The sequence below is a fragment of the Muntiacus reevesi genome, chromosome 8 (assembly GCF_963930625.1).
Source record: "Muntiacus reevesi chromosome 8, mMunRee1.1, whole genome shotgun sequence".
Lineage (NCBI taxonomy): Eukaryota > Metazoa > Chordata > Mammalia > Artiodactyla > Cervidae > Muntiacus > Muntiacus reevesi.
In genome coordinates this window covers 50,578,131-50,596,749 of record NC_089256.1, presented here as the reverse complement: position 1 = coordinate 50,596,749, position 18,619 = coordinate 50,578,131, and the positions used below count along the sequence as shown (strand labels likewise).

General features: G+C 42.0%; 1 protein-coding gene across 1 annotated transcript; it reads right to left on the bottom strand.

The window, feature by feature from the left end:
- Positions 1-2,008: 2,008 nt before the first annotated feature.
- Positions 2,009-15,429, bottom strand: APOD (apolipoprotein D). Its single transcript, XM_065942647.1, has 5 exons — positions 15,275-15,429; positions 11,867-12,016; positions 7,349-7,470; positions 5,373-5,461; positions 2,009-3,369 (listed from the first exon to the last, which is right to left on the bottom strand). The coding sequence occupies exons 2-5, from the start codon at positions 11,987-11,989 to the stop codon at positions 3,134-3,136; spliced, it is 570 nt and encodes a 189-aa protein (XP_065798719.1). The 5' UTR covers positions 11,990-12,016; positions 15,275-15,429; the 3' UTR covers positions 2,009-3,133.
- Between the last annotated feature and the right edge of the window lie 3,190 nt (positions 15,430-18,619).

The window sequence follows — 18,619 nt, the reverse complement described above, 5'->3', positions numbered from 1 at the left end:
TTAAAAAGTGCCTGTACAATAAAAGCGAAACTAAACAAATGGGACCTAATGAAACTTAAAAGCTTTTGCACTACAAAGGAAACTATAAGTAAGGTGAAAAGACAGCCCTCAGATTGGGAGAAAATAATAGCAAATGAAGAAACAGACAAAGGATTAATCTCAAAAATATACAAGCAACTCCTGAAGCTCAATTCCAGAAAAATAAATGACCCAATCAAAAAATGGGCCAAAGAACTAAACAGACATTTCTCCAAAGAAGACATACAGATGGCTAACAAACACACGAAAAGATGCTCAACATCACTCATTATCAGAGAAATGCAAATCAAAACCACAATGAGATACCATTACACGCCAGTCAGGATGGCTGCTATCCAAAAGTCTACAAGCAATAAATGCTGGAGAGGGTGTGGAGAAAAGGGAACCCTCTTACACTGTTGGTGGGAATGCAAACTAGTACAGCCACTATGGAAAACAGTGTGGAGATTTCTTAAAAAACTGGAAATAGAACTGCCATATGACCCAGCAATACCACTTCTGGGCATACACACCGAGGAAATCAGATCTGAAAGAGACACGTGCACCCCAATGTTCATCGCAGCACTGTTTATAATAGCCAGGACATGGAAGCAGCCTAGATGCCCATCCGCAGATGAATGGATAAGGAAGCTGTGGTACATATACACCATGGAATATTACTCAGCCGTTAAAAAGAATTCATTTGAATCAGTTCTAATAAGATGGACGAAACTGGAGCCCATTATACAGAGTGAAGTAAGCCAGAAAGATAAAGAACATTACAGCATACTAACACATATATACGGAATTTAAAAAGATGGTAACGATAACCCTATATGCAAAACAGAAAAAGAAACACAGAAGTACAGAACAGACTTTTGAACTCCGTGGGAAAAGGTGAGGGTGGGATGTTTCAAAAGAACAGCATGTATATTATCTATGGTGAATCAGATCACTAGCCCAGGTGGGATGCATGAGACGAGTGCTCGGGCCTGGTGCACTGGGAGGACCCAGAGGAGTCGGGTGGAGAGGGAGGTGGGAGGGGGGATCGGGATGGGGAATACATGTAACTCAATGGCTGATTCGTGTCAATGTATGACAAAACCCACTGAAATGTTGTGAAGTAATTGGCCTCCAACTAATAAAATAAAATTAAAAAAAAAAATAAATAAATAAAAAGTGCCTGTACTTGCTAAAGATTTATACTTAAGTAGTTAACAGGAAAAATAACAGGATGTACTATTTAGTATTTGCTTCAAAACACTATTTGGAAAAACACCAGAGGTGGATGGGTGATAGCTGAAGCAAGATTGGTGAAATGTTGATGACTATTGGCACTGATGATGGGTATGTGGGGGTCATTTATTTATGGGCACACGGGGGGTTGCTACTGTCTCTATTTTGCTGTTTAATTCCCACTTCTCTTGCTTTCTCTTCTGAAATTTTTGTTGTTTTACCCCATGATACCCTCTGAATTCCTCCCATTTTCTCAGATTCAATGACCCCTGATACTTGCTTCTTAGTTTCCTTATCCTTTCCCAAACACCTCAAGTCCACCAATCTATCGACTTACTCAGTAATTCATTCACACAAGAATTGTGAGCCTATGTATTGGGCAGGACACTGTAACAGGTGCAAAATGTAGTCACGTTTGTTGTTTTAGATGCTATTAGACAACAGTCATTAAGAGCTATTAACACAATCATAACTTATCTTGTACCATGAGGTAGGAGCTAGACAATCAACTTAACACTCTGGGAAGAACTGTAGAAGACAAGCCAGGCGCCCTCCACTGCATAAGGCACAGGAAGCAGCAGAAGGCTGAGATGTGGGAAGAGGCTTTTCTTTAATACCTACCGCTTCCTTCTCACCTCTTTGTCTAGTGAGTTTCAGTCTTTAGGAATTTTGAATTGCAAGCTACATTTTGAGGTCATGTTTATTTAGTAAAATGAAAATGATACATATTAAGTTTCTTGGAATTTTTATAACCTTTAATATAAAGCAGTGAAGAGTCTCAAATGCTCCAGGAAATGAATATTTTATATTTGTGCTGAAAATGCAAAAATCTAATCAAATGGCTTCATTTTCTATTCATTTCCCAAACATTAATGGATTACAACTTTTATGTGAGATAAGAGTAATCGCAGGGTGATCATTTTAAGGCTGTTCTGATTTTAAGAGTCAAAATGTAAAAAAAAAAAAATCAGCAGCAAACTCCAGGTGCTTACTGACTCCTTGAAGCTGGAATGCCCCAAGGTGTGACTGTACCATCTCGTAAGTGCCTGTGTCTGGCAGGGGTTGAGATCTTCTCAGAGCTTCCCCGACTCCCTCCACACGCCTCTGCCTTTGGACCCCTCAGCTTGGATTAAAATCCACATCCCTTCTTGTCAATCTCCCTCGCTAGTCTGTGAGCTTCTGTGAGAGGAAATGGATTCTATTTCTCAGTGCCTGGAATGCTCTTGAGTCCCAGTAAATATCAGCTGAATAAAAGATAAAAAAATTATTTTCTTTAAAAATTCCCATAGCTTCTACCTCAGATTCTCTTCATTGAACAGACTCAAGATGGTCCCATTCTTCACCTGGTTCTGAAGACCTCCTGAGAGCAAATGTTTCCAGGAAACTGCCTGTCAGAGACTCAAAAATTCCATAGGATTCCCCCCACTAAGGACTGCCTATTGCAGGATGGGGGCGCCTGGATTCGGGTCACTTGGAATGTGCCTTTGCCATCAGCTTTCTCTTTCTAGAAACAGGATTGTTACCTTTAAACTGTTCAGGGCTTCATTTTTTTTTCAACATCACTGCTTTAAGGATTTCCAAACATAAGCTTCTAATTAAAACCCCACAATAATTAGTCCAGTTTAGAATCTACTGTGAGCACAGCAGGTCAGCAGCAAGTTTATTATCAGACTCGCAAGGTAACAGAATGGTGCATGGCTAAATGTTTGGGCCAGCTTGCCTTAGGTTCTTCTCCATTAGCTTCTGCTGCCACATTTCCCTTCTGGTAGGTGTAATAGTTTGCTCTGGTGGTTTGGTTTGTCTTTATGAGGGTTGGTATAGGGGAAAAGCAAAGCAAGAGAAGGAACATGGAGTGAATGCAGCTCCCTTTAGAGCCTGGTTACATGTACTCGGGACAGTTCACCTGATCTGTGATCGTCATTTTCTCAACTTCAATGTTATTAGAGGTCAGGATATCTTTGAGATAGGTCACTGTTTCTGGAGGGAGATAAGGGTTTCTTCCCAAGATCCAAACATGATCCATGTGAAAAAGCCAGATGATCGTGGTACAGGAGTACACGAGGGCGTAGTTCTCATAGTCGGTGGCCAGGACCCAGTATGGAGCTGACGGCATGACTGAGGACCAGAGGAAGGCAGTATTAGGAGGGACCAGGGCAAGAGAAACCTTCATCTCCAGGGTCCTGGAAGCCAGGCTCTGGGATTCTAGTTCTTCTACATCAGTGGGTCTTAATTCTGCTTTCATGTGGGAATCACATGGGACCTCTGAAAAACACCAGGCCCATCTCTCCCCACCCCAACTCCCAAAGGCTGAACTGGAGCTTGTTGGGACTTTTGAAAACTTCCCAGTAATTCCAATGTGCAGCCAGAGTTCAGAGCCATCATTCTGGATCCCCATTCCCTGACCGCAGGTTAGTACCTGGAAGCCCGTAATATCTGGAGGTTTGGCCAGATCCCCTGGATTGACAGGTGCACTGAGCACAGTGCCCATGGAGTCATTACTTAGTGAGTGGAGTTAAGAAGGTAAGGTCAGGGGCCCCAGGCTTTCCACGTTTGTACCATCCAGCTTCCTCTATAATCCACCTACAGGAGGAGGTAGGGGCTAATGTTGGTTTGCTTGATTTTCTTCTTGTGTGAACTTTGAAAATCCCACTATTCTTAAGAATATGGTAAATCAGGTGATGGCTGTTGTTTAGTCACTCGGTCATATCTGACTCTTTGTGACCCCATGGCCTGTAGCCCACCAGGCTCCTCCGTCCATGTGATTTCCTAGGCAAGAATACTGGAGTGAGTTGCCATTTCCTGCTCCAGAGGATCTTCCAAAGCCAAGGGTAGAACCCGCATCTCCTTCATCTCCTGCATTAGCAGGCGAGTTTTTCACCACTGAGCCCCTGGGGAAGCCCAAATAAGGTGGTAACAGATTACAAATTCCTCCTCACAAAGGGTCTATAGAGATTCATGATTGACATCTGAGTAGTGTTGAAAGTTCAGTATTAAAAGGGTCTTTAAGAAGAGAGATGGAGGATTTACTTTGTCCATTTGAATCCAGAAATTTCCCTTGTGAACCTGACCTCCACAGCCAAGCCAAGTGTGTGGCTCACTGGCACTGGCTCCATTTGTCAGCTCCATCTTAGGCCTGCAGTCTTACCCATCCCCTTTTTTGCCCTACTGAGCGTTAGCTTACTCACAAGGAAAGCTCCCAAGCCAAATAAGTTCCCTACGGTCTTCATCTGATATGAAAACTGAAAAAATGTCTTTTGCTGACACAGGAGGTTAATGGTCATGAGACCCCTGGGGTGAGGGTGGGGGGAAGCAAATCCCTCAGTTTCTGTCAGTGTGGACATGCTTCCTTTAGTAGTCAGATTCTATTTTTAGCTGTGGCCCCATTTAGCATCCCTGTCCCCCTTTTGGCAGAACACAGTGCAGCTGGGAATGCCTCTGATGGTCGTCTACATGATTCTGCCTGGATGTAAGTTACCCATAATAAATATAATTATTCTTTATGGAATTGCCTGTTTTCTTTTCCAGTCTCAAAGTTCCTTTTAAGTTCAGAGGATGTTATTCAATAACTCCACCTCCCAACACCAAGGAAAACCCATTGTCCAACTGGAAGGGGAACCAAATGAAACCCCAACAATTTTGGCTAGAAAGTGTCAAACAGAGCCAGGACTCCAACTTACCTTCACTCTTACCATCTCTTGCTTTTAAACTTTCTCACATGTTAGTTGTTTTTCTAATAACGACTAATTTTTCAGTTGTTAGTTCCCTCTGGGAAAGAAGACTGGCTTGAGTTTCCTACTGCTCATGCCCAATGGGCTTCAATCTGTGCTTCCTCCATTGGCATACTTCCTGTAGTTTTATAATAAATCACCTGGGTGTTTGTCAGTGTCCACACTGACATGTAAGCTTCACAGGGACATTGGCCAGCTCTGTCTTGCTCATCTTTGCATCTCCAGGGCCTAGCCCAGCATACGGCAGGTAGGAGGTGGTCCACAGGTAATTATGCACTGAATCAGTATAGGTGACACTCAGAGGTGACAGGACTGCTCCAACCCAGGGCTCTAGCCTTCAGTTTGTTGAGCTCTTGTCCCTGACACCTCCTGAGAGAAGTGTATACTTACACCAGAAAAACTTAACTCCCAGCTTGGCGGGCTCTGTGATGTTCTCCTGGGTGGCTTCACCTTCAATTTGATTCACAGTTCCATCAGCTCTGCAATGAGTAGAAACAGAAACAAAAAAACCTGAACTAGTTAAAAGCCAAAAATCAATGAAAGGTAAGATTTGTGACACCAACAATCATGGTGACCAACAGTGCAATTTCTGGGTAGGAGATTCTTGAAGGTGGGCTGGGCCCTGGTTCCATTCCCTCCCCTTTGATTTATTGCTGTCTCTTGACTGAGCAGAGGAAGACAGTTTTGGGGTGATAAGGATCCACAATTCCAATGGCCAAGGACCAGATGATATGTGAGATCCTGGCACTTCAAACCTGTTTTTCAGAGTATATGTAGTGGCCTGCAAGGCTGTTTCTTGCTCTTGGACTCCAAAGCGTGATGGAGGAAAAAGGGAAAATTTACAAGCAAATGAAACAACTTGACATAAAAAGAATATTCACTTCTTCAAAAATGACAAGGGTCCAATGGAAAACATAAAGACTGACTAGATTACTAAAAATCATGCAAAACATGAAGTCTGGAGATTTACAAAATTTTCCCCCCCTTTGTGTCTCAGTGATATCAGGAGCTCTGAAATGAGTCCGATTTTTCTTTATTCAAGACTCTTCCATTATTGTTTTGGTTTATGCGGGGTCAGAGAATCAGCCACTGTGTTGTGGCTCACAGGAAGCTTAATGGGTAATAGGATGGCCATGGGAAGCCTTTTTGAGCCTGTGTAACCTGCAGTCTGACTGGTACTTGTTTTCTTGGAGTTGAACACAGTTCTTAGACAACTTAGGAAACAAGAATGGCAATCCTTCATGTCCAGCTTCTTTCATTTGTTTTCTGGTTTCTTCTCCATTTCACTTCTCCCTGGGTTTACTTTACTTTAAAATTTTTTAATTTATTTTTTAATTTTTATTTTTTGGCCATGCCACGTAGCATTTTAGTTCCCTGACCAGGGGATCGAACCCTCACCCCCTGCACTGGAAGTGTGGAGTCTTAACCACTGGGCCACCAGGGTAGTCCTTTCTCCTGGGTTTTGAATCTCTTAAATCTCAGCTTTGTCACTTACAAACTGTGTGACTCTTGGGCAAATTACTTTACCTCTCTGTATCTCAGTTTCCTCATCCAGCTATGCTCATTTACATATACATAAATACGTGCACTTGTACACACACATATATATGCACACAGAACGGTGAGTTGCACATAGGAAATGTTTAATTAATATTAGTTACCATTGTTTATTGTTACTCTCATGTTTGCTGATGGTGGGTGGGTAGCAGTTCTTACTGGGTTTCTTTTTAAGTTTATATTTGCTTTTAAAATATGAATTTTGGGATCAGTGAAGAAGCCCTCAGTGATAGAAAAGTATATCTTTGTAGGCTCTTCTGTTCACTAAGCCTAAAATGTGACTGTATATGCATTTCACTCTTGCTTAATAAGAAAAGGAGTTGTCTAACAGTTAAAACTGTCTGAAGATGGAATAAACTGTCATGGACATTGATGAGCTCCCAGTTTCTGGAAAGATTCAAGCTAAGCTAGATGCCCTCAATCAGCAGGTGATACAGAAAGGGCTTTTCTCTTGGTACTGGAGATCAGACAAGAGAGTCCCTGCTTTCTTTTGCTTCCAGAAGGTCTATTTTGGAGTGAGAGCAGGAATCTTGCAGTTTGGGTTACCATTAAGTCCCCAGGGTCTCTCACAGGGTCTGGGACACAATAAGATGCTCAGCAAGTGGCCATGGAAAAGAATGAGTGACTTGTAGTCCCTACCATCCTGCCTGCCAAAAGCTGTCCTCTCAGGACCTGTTGTGAGCAGGCAGCCAAGACCCAGCGATGTCCCCATCCTCTCACACTAGAAGGCAAGGGCACCAGTCAGCCCAGGACAGGTCTGCAGGGCTGCCTCCAGGACGTACAATGCTTTGGAAACCACAACCACTCACCTCAGCTCCTTGTTTATCACTTTGACGTTTCCATTTTCCTTTAGTGAGTAGTTGGCTTGGATGCAACTTCCCTTCTCAAAGCTCACTGGGATCTTCTCAATTTCATACCATCTTCCAAGATACTGCAGAGACAACGACAGGCAGAGCAAACCCTGTGGCTCTCTAGGGACCTGAAAACTCTTCCGCATTGTTGTCTCTCAGAGCAGAGCCCTTTCTTGGGGAAGCCAGGCAAAATGGGCCGCATTGTTCCCAGACGCCACTGAGCAAGATATTGATTCCAATGGGAATAAGTGAATCGGATGTGTAGGCATTGGTTGAATGCCACCATCCGTTCCTAAAGTGCTCTTATTTAGCTATGCTCTTGGTGTCCCCTTCAGTCAAAACCTATGTGAAATTCTAAACTCTGTAAAAGGAAGGGATTGGTTTAGATGATGTAAGACGTCATCTCAAATATCTTATGATTTTACAAAGCATCTTTGAATTATGCGCAAAGTCAGATATGTTTACTGTGGGGAGCTTGGACTCCAGAATCTATTGAATTCTCCTCATATGACCCCACACGAGGAATTGGTCACAGAGGCTTTTGGCATGAGATTAGGATTTAGAAGACCTATATCATTCTTCCCCTGGAGGCTTGCTCTCAGACCCTAACTTCAGTGCAGAATCAGCTTTAAAGGAACTGAGCAACCATGTGGGTGAGGGTGAAGGGAGACAGTCACACCCTGCTTCCACACATTCCCTGGCATAGAAACTGTTTCAGTCCACAGTCTTCGTGTGGGCAACTTGGTAACATCAAGCAAAACTAAAACTACATTTACTCTGGCCCAGCAATTTAACTTCTGGAAAGGTATCCTCCTGAAAATAAGAAATGATGTGTGTCTAAGGTTATTCATTGCAGTTCTCTTTGTAATATTAAAAGACAGGAAGTGGCTTAAGTGAGCGTTAGTAGGGTTAACTAAATGATGACATATCCATATAATGGAATGTTATACACTCTCTTTTAAAACAACAACAGACAATTATCTCCAAGTTACACTTAATGGAAAAAGAGCCAGGTGCAAAATAGTGTATATATTTTAAGCTACCTTTTATGTAAAACTGGGAGAAAAGGTTATATCGGTTTTCTATTGCTAATGTAACAAATTACCACAAGCTTAAAACATCAAAAATTTATGGTCTCATAGTTTTGTACATCTGAAGTCTGACAAGGATCTCACTGGGTTAAAATCAAAGTGCCGGCAGGGCTACATTCCTTTCTAGAGGCTCTAGAGGAGAATCTGTCTTCTTACCCTTTCCAAGACCTAGATGCCATTTGCATCTCTTGATTTGTGAATCCCTTCCTCCATCTTCAGAGCCAGCAAAAACAGATCAACTCCTTCTCACACTGCATCTCTCTGAGTCTTCCATCATCACACCTCCCTGACCACAGCTGGGAAATGGTCTCTGCTTGTAATGATTAGATTAGACCCACTGTAAGGTATAGTTCGGGTGAGGCAGAAAAGGAAAGACGACCTCAACAGAAGTAGGTTACCTTTATTCAGGCAACGAGGGGCGACAGTCGGCCTAACGACCAGGCTGAGCGCCGAGAGGGATCAGGGAGGCTTCATATTTATAGGGAGGTTTGTGGAAGCGATAAGGGAAACATTAATCAGGCGGGATATTTTGAGTATTCTTTTGTTGAGATGACATTTGTAGTTGGGCAGGGGGTGATAAGTCTTCTGGGCAGGTATGGGGGTGGAAGGTTTCTGGACAGGGGTTGATAAGTCCCAGATAGATGCAACCGGCCTGGAGCATCAGGGTGGAACTAAAGTTCTGCTTTGTTTTCTCCAAAGTTAGATGATTCAGCAAGAGGCCTTTGAGACTGTTGTTTTCTTTTCTAGGCCCAAAAGACTCCTTCACCCAACTGATAATCTAGGATACCCTTGCCATCTCAAGCTCCATAACTTTAATCACAACTTCAAAATCCCTTTTTCTAATTGGGAAACATAATTTGCAGATTCTGGGGAATAGGACATGGACAACATTCTTCCTACTGCAATTATATATGTGCTTTTTAATATATGTACACATTATCTCTAAAAAGATACACCATAAACTTTTTCCTGGTTGCCCCTGGGGAGAACTGAAGCTGGGTTACAGGTGTGAAAGCGAAAGTTTTCATTGTATCTTCTTTTGCACCTTTAGAATTTTGAACCCGGTGAATATATTTACCTAGTCAAAATATTAATTGAAATTATTTTAGAAATTTTAAAATGTATTACTCAGCAAAACAAAGCAAAATTAAAGAGATGCAATCAGAATTTGAAATGAGAGCATACTGCAAATAGGTGGCAGTATTGCTTCGGTCACCTGGCTCTTTGTTAAAATATATGTCCACATTTATGACATAAATTTTCCTCTCATTTGTTAAAGGACATCTTTCAACTAAAATCACAGAGCTTAACATGCATTTAAAGCACCAAAGAATAAGCTAAAGATCAATTAGTTTCATAGGCATCCTCCAAAAAAATCTCCATTTTATACAGTGTATTTAAAATAGCTCCATTACTGTTAAGGTGACTTTAATGGCTCACAATTTAAAACAAGGAAGCTTAATTTTCCAGAAAGGAAGAAACTCAGAGGTGGAAGATTGCTCTTCATGTCATGTTCCCTCATGATCTCATATTATTTTTGTGAAGAGTCTTCATTTCTCTATCTATATAAGGAGAATGCAATGTTTAGGAATAATTATGAAAAGGAAGAAGTAAAACTATCTCCATTTTCAGATGACAGGGTTTTGTATATAGAAAACTCTAAGGAAAAAAAAAAAAACTCTAAGGAATACACACACACACACACACACACACACACACAAATATTGAACTAACAAGTGGACTCAGTAAGGTTAAAGGATAAAATAATTAATATCTAGAAATAAAAAGTATTTCTATACTTACAATGACAAATATGCAAATTAACTTAGGAAATTTCCACTTATAATAGCATCAAAAGAATAAAATTCTTACGAAAAAAATTTAACCAAAGAAGCATAAAACACACTCTGAAAACTACAAAAGACTGTGGAAATAAAGAAGACCTAAATAAATGAAAAGACAGCCTATGTTCATGGATAGGAAGACTTAAACTTGTTAAGATGGCAATACTCTTCAAATTGACCATAGATTTAATAATATAGTCTCTATCAAAATTCCAACTAGCTTCTTTGCAGAAATTGACAAACTGCTCCTAACATTTATGTTGAAATACAAAGGACTCAGAATAGCCACAAGAACAAAGTCAAAGAACTTGTATGTTCTGACTTCAAAACTTACTACAAAGGTACAGTAATCAAGACTATATAGTACTGGAATAAGGACAGACATATGAATCAATAGAATAGAATTGGGAGTCCAAAAATAAATTCTTACACATATGGTCAATTGATTTTCAACAATTGTATCAAGACTATTCAGTGGGAAAGAGTAGTCTCCTCAATAAACAGCCTGGAACAGCTGTATATCCTCATGCCAAAGAAAGAAGTTTCCTTTCTATATCACTGATGTATAAAATGTAATTTAAAATGAATCAAAAACTTGTATGTAAGAACTACAACTATAAATCCCTTAGAAGAAAATATAGGAGTAAATCTTTATAAACATAGGCTAGGCAGCATTTTTTTTTAAGATATGCCACCAGAAGCACAAGCAAAAAATGAAAAGATAATTTGGACTTCATTAATATTGAAAAGTTCTGTGTTCAAAAGACACATGAATAAGATGATGAGACAATCCTTACCATATATGGTGGAGTTGATTTTATTGATATCTTTTTAGCGCAGGTGACAAGAAGGCCCCTGGGGGAAGTGCTATCCTATCCTGGGCCTGTTCAAGTCACCCATGGGATCCTACACTCCCGGAAAGCCTAGTTTGAATCCTACTCTGCATTTACTGGCTGTGTGACCTGAGTGGGTGGCAAGCTCCTTGGCTTTCAGCTTCTTCCCCTGTAGAGTGAGGATAGCAGCTCAGCAGCATCTGCTGTGCCCCTTTGTCCTCTCAGCCCACCTCGGGGCTCACCTCCATCATGGCAAGCAATTCCCACACACACTGCCAGCTTCCACCTCAAGCCCCTGGGTCTCCTTCTCTGCGAGAAGCTTGTCCTGCGTCATGGGAGCTCCCACTGCCTGCTTGCATCTATCCATGGGACAATCTGAGGCACATTCTTTGCATTTCCTCAGAGGATCCCCAGCAGGAGTGAACCCTGTTGTTCACAGAGTCACCTGCTCGTGAGCTCACCCTTTGTTGCTTGCCTGCCTTCTCTGTTTCCACACAAGCCCACTCAGGCGTCCTGGGATCATCTCCCAAAACCTCTCTGCTCCCCAGTTCTTGTCCCAAAGTCTGCTTTTGGGAACTCTTTGAAGGATAAGTACCTACCCCAAGGCTTGCTATGGCCATTAGGGCAGGAAAATAAAACCAAACCTGGTAGGATGCTTATTCAAACAGGAGACAGCAAAACAAGCAGGAATTTATTCTTTTACTGCACCTTATTCACGTCAAAATTCTCCTGCACCGGAGGATTGGGGCATTTCCCGAGGTGGAACGCTTGTCCCTCAGCTGCTCCGAAGAGGCCAGCCAGGGCAGGGAGCAGCAGCAGCGCTGGCACCATCTTTGGGCTGGGTGTCTGGAGACGGACCTGGAGAGGGGAGAACAAAGCAGCTGGAGGCGTTCAGAGCCTCTGAGGGTGCGGAGTCCTTGGAGGAACACGTCTGGGCTGGCCGGTCTCTGCGTGGGCAGCTTCCCACTCAGCCCATCTGAGCCCCTCATCCTTCGGGGCCACTGCAGTCATTGGTGTGGCTGAGAGGTCTTCCTCCTCTGTGAGCCTCACTAGAACCTTCTGTACCTCCGTTAGAACACAATCTGCCTGGCATAACAGTTGGTTGGACTTATTTGGCCAGGTGCCCCGCTAACCCCACACAGCTAATTACATATTTTTCAAGGAAGGGCATCATGTTTAATTCTCCCTGGACTCTCCCACAGAACCTCCCAGTGCCAGGCACAGTAGATGCTTGTTGAATGAACAGAAGCAATGTGTGTGTGTGTGTGTGTGCGTGTGTGGAGGAGGGGGGCTGGTGGGGATTGGGAGAGAGTGAAGCCCTCAAGTGAACCATGAGAGAAAAAACTAATCGAAAACAAAACCTGCATTTAGTGCCCTATGAAGTTCATCAAAGAAATACCTCCCCTGACTCCACCTCCCCACTCTACCCTCCACTTGCTGGCTGTTTACTAGTCCAGGAGTAGGCCTGGGAACCTTGGGGACTCCAGGATCACCTTGACTGGGTTTGAATTCTGGTTCTTCACATGCTAAGTATAACTATGTCCAATGGATGCTTTAATTTCCTTGGCTATTAAGTGGGAATAATAATCATACCAACCTTGTGAACTTCCAAGGAATTAAATGAGAAAATATAGACAGCATTTAGAGCAGTATCTGACACAAACACTCAATAAATGCTATTATGAAATGCAGAAGCAAATTATTCTATTTCCTGAATTTCTCTTCCTTCCTTCCTTCCTTCTTTCCTTTCTCCTTCTCTTCCTTTCTTCCTTAATATGAGGCTACTTTTCGTACACGCTATGCATTTAAGCAGAGAAGGACCAGTAGCTGATGTGAGCCCAGAGCCCTCCGGTGCGGAAGCTGCTTTGCGGGGGGTGCACAGTGGGCAGGGGTGGGGGCTACAGCGCTGTTGGCAGGGTCGAAGCCTGGGTTGCTCCCAGCTGCTTTCACTGACTTGCTCTCAGTCTGTCTCTTCCTTGTGACTCCTCGCCTGTAGCTGCACGAGAGCTATTTCCAGCTCTTTGCCTTTCTCCCTGTGATGAAGAGGCCTGAATCGAGGCAAGCAAGATGTTCTCAGATTTGAGTTTTTAAAAGAATGTGTCATAACTGGGATAATTATAACCACTTTCTTAAGAATCTCTATATCTCCAAATAACCTTTAATAATCAATAGCTCTTCTTCTGGAGGTTTTGTTGCGTGTTTTTCAAAAGAACAGTTACATAATGAGTAAAAGTTGATGTGAGGTTGAGGGAAGGAGGGACGGTCCCCGAGTCCCCGCCTTGAGCAGGTCTGCCAGGGGGCTACTTTCCTTAGTCTCTTAGGCTCCGTTTTCCATCAGCCCCTGCCACCAGGTAAACAACATCTGTCTTTTAACCTTTTGCGGGGGTGATGGATTTGCCAAAATTCAGTCTAAACCCACAAAAATTTGCATTCCTTTCCAAGCCATTTTTAGAACCACTGAAGTTCTACTCTTGGCCCCTAGTCGGCTCCAGGCTCGGTGCCCTGCCCAGGAGTTCTAAGCTCAAGGATGGCCACACATTATGCACATTTTCCACGGCCCCCAAACTGGGCAGAAACTTAGAGGTCATTTATCCAACCCCTCCCCTCAGGTGTACCGATGGGGAAGCTAAGGCCCAGGGGGGCAGAAGGCCGGGGCTCAGGCCCCATCTCCAGCTCTCCATTCTGCCACAGCCCTGAACGTTGCTGCCTTCTGTGACCACCTTCAGCGGCTTCACTAAACACCTACCTCTAATACCTGATGAATCTCATTTCACCACATGACAGTTCGACCAAAAGTCAGCTCCTGACAAATATCTTGTTACAAAATGTTCTGTAGTGAGCTGAAATGTGCTCCGCAGGATTTCAGAGCATAACTAATTATCCCTGCCTGCATCTCTTCTAAAGATGCCTCTTTATTGCAGTAGTTTTAGTCCTATGATTAAACTTCTTGTGAGAGAAAGAGTTGATAATATCCATCATTTTTTCCCAGTGCCCCTTGCATTCTAATTCATCCAATGCTTATTGAGCAACTTCTGAGGGTAAATCACATTATTAACCTGTATCTATGAACTCGGATATGTATGACTTACTTTTGCATCTTCTTCTAACACTAATGGAAAGATTGTCCTAATGAAGAGCATTCAAATACTTTTAAAAATAGATATAATTTAAATATTACCTTAACTGAATATTAAATAATTAAAAAAGAATTCTACCAAAGTTATGGTGCATCCACCCTGGGCCAGGATTGGCTCTGTGTATTACTACTTACACTCCTTGAGCTTCTCCAGGGAGAAGCCCTGGCTTCAGTACTTTACATGGACCTGAATCTCTACAACACCCAGTCTGGAAGAGTACTGCACTAACATTCTCTGTGAACTCAGTGAGGTTACTTCCTGATAAGCTGTGAAGCCAGAACTTAGACCAGGTTTCCCAAGAGTCTACACACCTGCACGTCAGTGTGGACCTGGTATCTGGTCTCAAGGAGCTTCAGAATATTAGGGCTGAGACTTTTAGATTTCACATGACAAAATAGAATACATTTCCCCAAGTATATGGGTCTTAAAAACCATTTTGCTATTGAATCTAATAAGAAAACATATCGCCTGAAGAAAATTTTTCAGGAGATAAAAAGCTTCGCATTTTCTATTAATATTAATATTATTTAATTTAATTGTTTAATAATTAATTATATTAATATTAAATGAATTTTCAATTCACACAGCACATTCCAACTCACTTTTTGGTCAATTTTACTGAAATGCACACTGGATAACTCCCTGAGAATTCATCTAGTACAGTATTGGTGTAGGAATAAGTCCTCATTGTCTAATAATAGTATCAAGGGAGTTGCCTGATGCAAGCAGAAGACTTTGAGGTGAATCTTCTCAGGTTGACACCCCAGCTCTGGCATTTGTTGGTGGTCTTACTTTAGACCTGTTGCTTAAGATATCTGAACTTCAGTTTCCTCATGTGAAAAATGGCACTAAAAATATCCCCCTTGTAAGGTCATTTATGGAAAAATGAAACCAAGTCTGCAAAGCAACTGGCCAAAGGCCCTCAATCATGTTAGTTATTATTTTTAGCTGAAATGAGAATTAAAACCACAGTACATACCTTTTTTATCTAGATGAGAGCAATTTCCACACGCAGAATCATCCACTCTGAGATGCCCTGTCTTGGTGACTGACTTCTCCCAAGCTATTTTATAAGCTTCCTCAGGTCACTGATGTTTAATTTTAAGGCATGCCCCGCCCCCTACAGTTCAGGAAGGCTGGTCTAAAAGCTTTGCTCTGTATGAAACACAAAGATGGGATGTTATGTTCATCTCCCTCCCCCAATTTCCTTCACAGCTGCTCTCTGAAGAAGAAACAAGGAGATATTGTTCGTGTGTGTGTGAGAGAGAGAGGGAAAGACAAAGTGTATTTCATTCAAAACATCTTTTTTTGCTGTGTGGATTTTTTAATTTAATTTTCTCGGTCAGAATGCACTTTTAAGTTCCAGTAAGAAGAGTTGTGACATGTGTTCAAACATCTGCTATTTATTTTTCATTTTTTGTGTAAATGGAAAAGTAACAAACCCTGTTTCCCGAAAATGGAGGCTGAATTCCACCCATGTGGTCCCTGGCCTGGAATGTGACACTAGCCGCAGAGTGAAGGTTAAGAATGAGAGTTGGCTTTCTATGTGATCCTGGGCAAGCCACCCACTTCTCAGAGCTTCAGTCTCCCCACTGTGAAGACTCTCATTTCTATCTCTACCAGAGCTAGGTACGTAGGGCTAAAAGCTGAGAACGCCAAAGACATCTTCTGCAACTCCTCTCTCTGTGCCTTGGATAACCCTCCTAGCTACAAATTCTAGGCAGTCTGTTCTGCTTGGGGTGAGAGAGGGAGGGAAAATGCAGTTTTAAGCCCAGGGGCACTTTTGGTTGGGCTTCTCTCTGTGGAAGGACCAGCTTTGGAATGATTCTTTCTTAGGAATTGCATTGTGTGCCTTTGTGAATATGCAAAGGGTTTTCTTTTTTTATTTAATTGAAGTATAGTTGATTTACAATGTTGTGTTAATTTCTGCTTTACAGCAAGGTGGCTCACTTACACATATATATTCTTTTTCATATTCTTTTCCATGATTGCTTATTACAGGATGTTGAATATAGCTTCCCACGCTATACAGTAGGACCTCGCTGTTTATTCATCCTGTATACAATAGTTTGCATCTGCTAATCCCAAATTCCCAATCCTTCTCTCCTAGCACCTTTCCTCCTCCTTGGCAACCACAAGTCTGTTCTCTGTGTCTGTGAATCCATTTCTGTTTCGTAGATAAATTCATTGGTGTTGGCCTTTAGATTCCACATATAAGTGATATCATACGATATTTGTTTCTCTTTCTGACTTTCTTACTTACTATGATAATCTCTAGGTCCTTCCATGTTGCTACAAGTGGCATTATTTCATTCTTTTTTATGGCTGAGTAATATTCCATTGAATCTATCTATCTATTTATCACATTTGGCAAAAGGTGGCATTTAGATAAGACAGTACTTTTATAATAGACTTACATTCCTAAACAAAATTCATTCTCAAATTTGTAAGCAATAGAGAGGAATTTACAGCACTAGGCCTTATAAACATTATCACCATATCACAAGAGTGAAACCGTGACTTACCAAACTTTATGAGCTCTTTCTTTAAGATATTTACTTTTTAAGGAAAAGAAGGAATTCTTTCTGTTCAGTGCAGTGACTCTGACTGTACTCCTTAATGCTCTCCACTCAGAACTCTGAGTGGCCCCCTCCCTCCCTCCAGGTCTCTGATCTAATGTCACTTCCTTTAAAGGCCTTCCTGACCTTTCAAAAATAGCACTCTTGTCACTATCATTTTACTTGGTTCATCACATCCTTCCTATATCTTTACCTGAAATTATATCCTTTATTTTTGTTTTCTTCTGCTTATTGTCTTTTTCCCAGTGGGATCTAAGCTCCACGAGTGCAGAGAATTTGTCTTATTGCTAGTGGCTAGATATCTTAAGGGCTTCCTGGTAGCTCAGCTGGTAAAGAATCTGCCTGCAATGCAGGAGGCCCCAGTTCGATTCCTGGTTTGGGAAAAATCTCTTGGAGGAGGGATAGACTACTCACTCCAGTATTCTTGGGCTTCGCTGGTAACTCAGATGGTGAAGAATCTGCCTGCTGTGCAGGAGACCTGGGTTTGATTCCTGGATTGGGAAGATCCATAGAGGAGGGCATGGCAACACAGTCCAGTATTCTTGCCGGGGAAATCCCATGGACAGAGCAGCCAGACAGGCTATAGTCCAGGGAATTGCGAACAACTGGGCAACTAAGCACAGCCCAGCACAGATATCTTAAGTGCTCAATAACTACTTAAGAACTGAATGGAAACGACCTATTGAAGAAGGAATTCATAGGGCCTGGACTCCATCTCAGGCCTGTCTGTGCTGATCGTGCTCGGCCACCTCTCCAGTGGACTCTGAACTCTCTGCTTAGTGCCTGTGGGAACAACAGTGGAAGGATAAGACCCCCTCCGGACAGGGGAACCTTGAAGATCATATCCAGGTTACTCATCACCTAACAGAGAACAGACACTAATCACCCCTGCCTCCGGACACTATCCATCAGAATGTAAGCACAGGCTTATCGGTTATTCACTGGTTGGAATGTAGCTGCAGGCTTGTTGATTATTGACTGTTTGAACACATAACACGTGAATGATGGGGTTATTGTAGTTGTATTTACCCTTCCTTTGTTTATGTAAGTCTCAAGGGAATTGGGGTAGTGGGTTTGGACACGTACACTTCGTACACATGGGGTATAAAAAATTTTCACAAATGCTGGTCGGGGCCCTTGGCTAAGAGGAGACTCTGCCTTGGGCCCGCCGGTGTAATAAACTGCACTCCACTATCTGCATTGTCCTTCTGAGTGAGTTTGTTTCCCGAAAAGTATGGCTACAACACTATCTATTCAAAAAACTTACTGTGTATTCTAAGATATGCAGAAGAAACTAGGAGTAATATTCATAAGACTTCTAGTTGAATTGTTTTCTGGGCAAAGTACTACTGGTCTATAACTATTACACTAAATAATTGCACAGTTTTCCACAAAGCAATGTTGCTAAAGTTCCAAATATGTAAGTTAAGATTGACATACTTATATATTTGAATGCTCAGCATGAAATCAAGAACTGTGGGGCTGAAGGTACTAGCTAACCTAGGAGTCACAGTATGAGAAAAATCACATCATCTTTCTGGGTTTCAGTTTATTTTCTCCTGTAAATGTTGGCAAGTGATATAACTTAGGGAAATCTTCTTTTTATATGTTTCTGGAACACAGAGCCAAGCACAATTTCTTAAGCATCACAAAACCAATCAGACCAATGTTCTAAAAGATCTTTACTTTTTCCAAAATAGCACATATTGTTGTAAACAATCAAAATAGTACCAAAATGTAGGCCT

What these genes read in the sequence shown, in the direction of transcription:
- APOD (XM_065942647.1), bottom strand. Translation starts at nt 11,989, where the DNA reads ATGGTGCCAGCGCTGCTGCTGCTCCCTGCCCTGGCTGGCCTCTTCGGA. An exon ending in AGAATTTTGACGTGAATAAG is followed by an intron (nt 7,471 to 11,866) that starts GTGCAGTAAAAG and finishes TTGTCTCTGCAG; the next exon opens with TATCTTGGAAGATGGTATGA. An exon ending in GTGATAAACAAGGAGCTGAG is followed by an intron (nt 5,462 to 7,348) that starts GTGAGTGGTTGT and finishes TACTCATTGCAG; the next exon opens with AGCTGATGGAACTGTGAATC.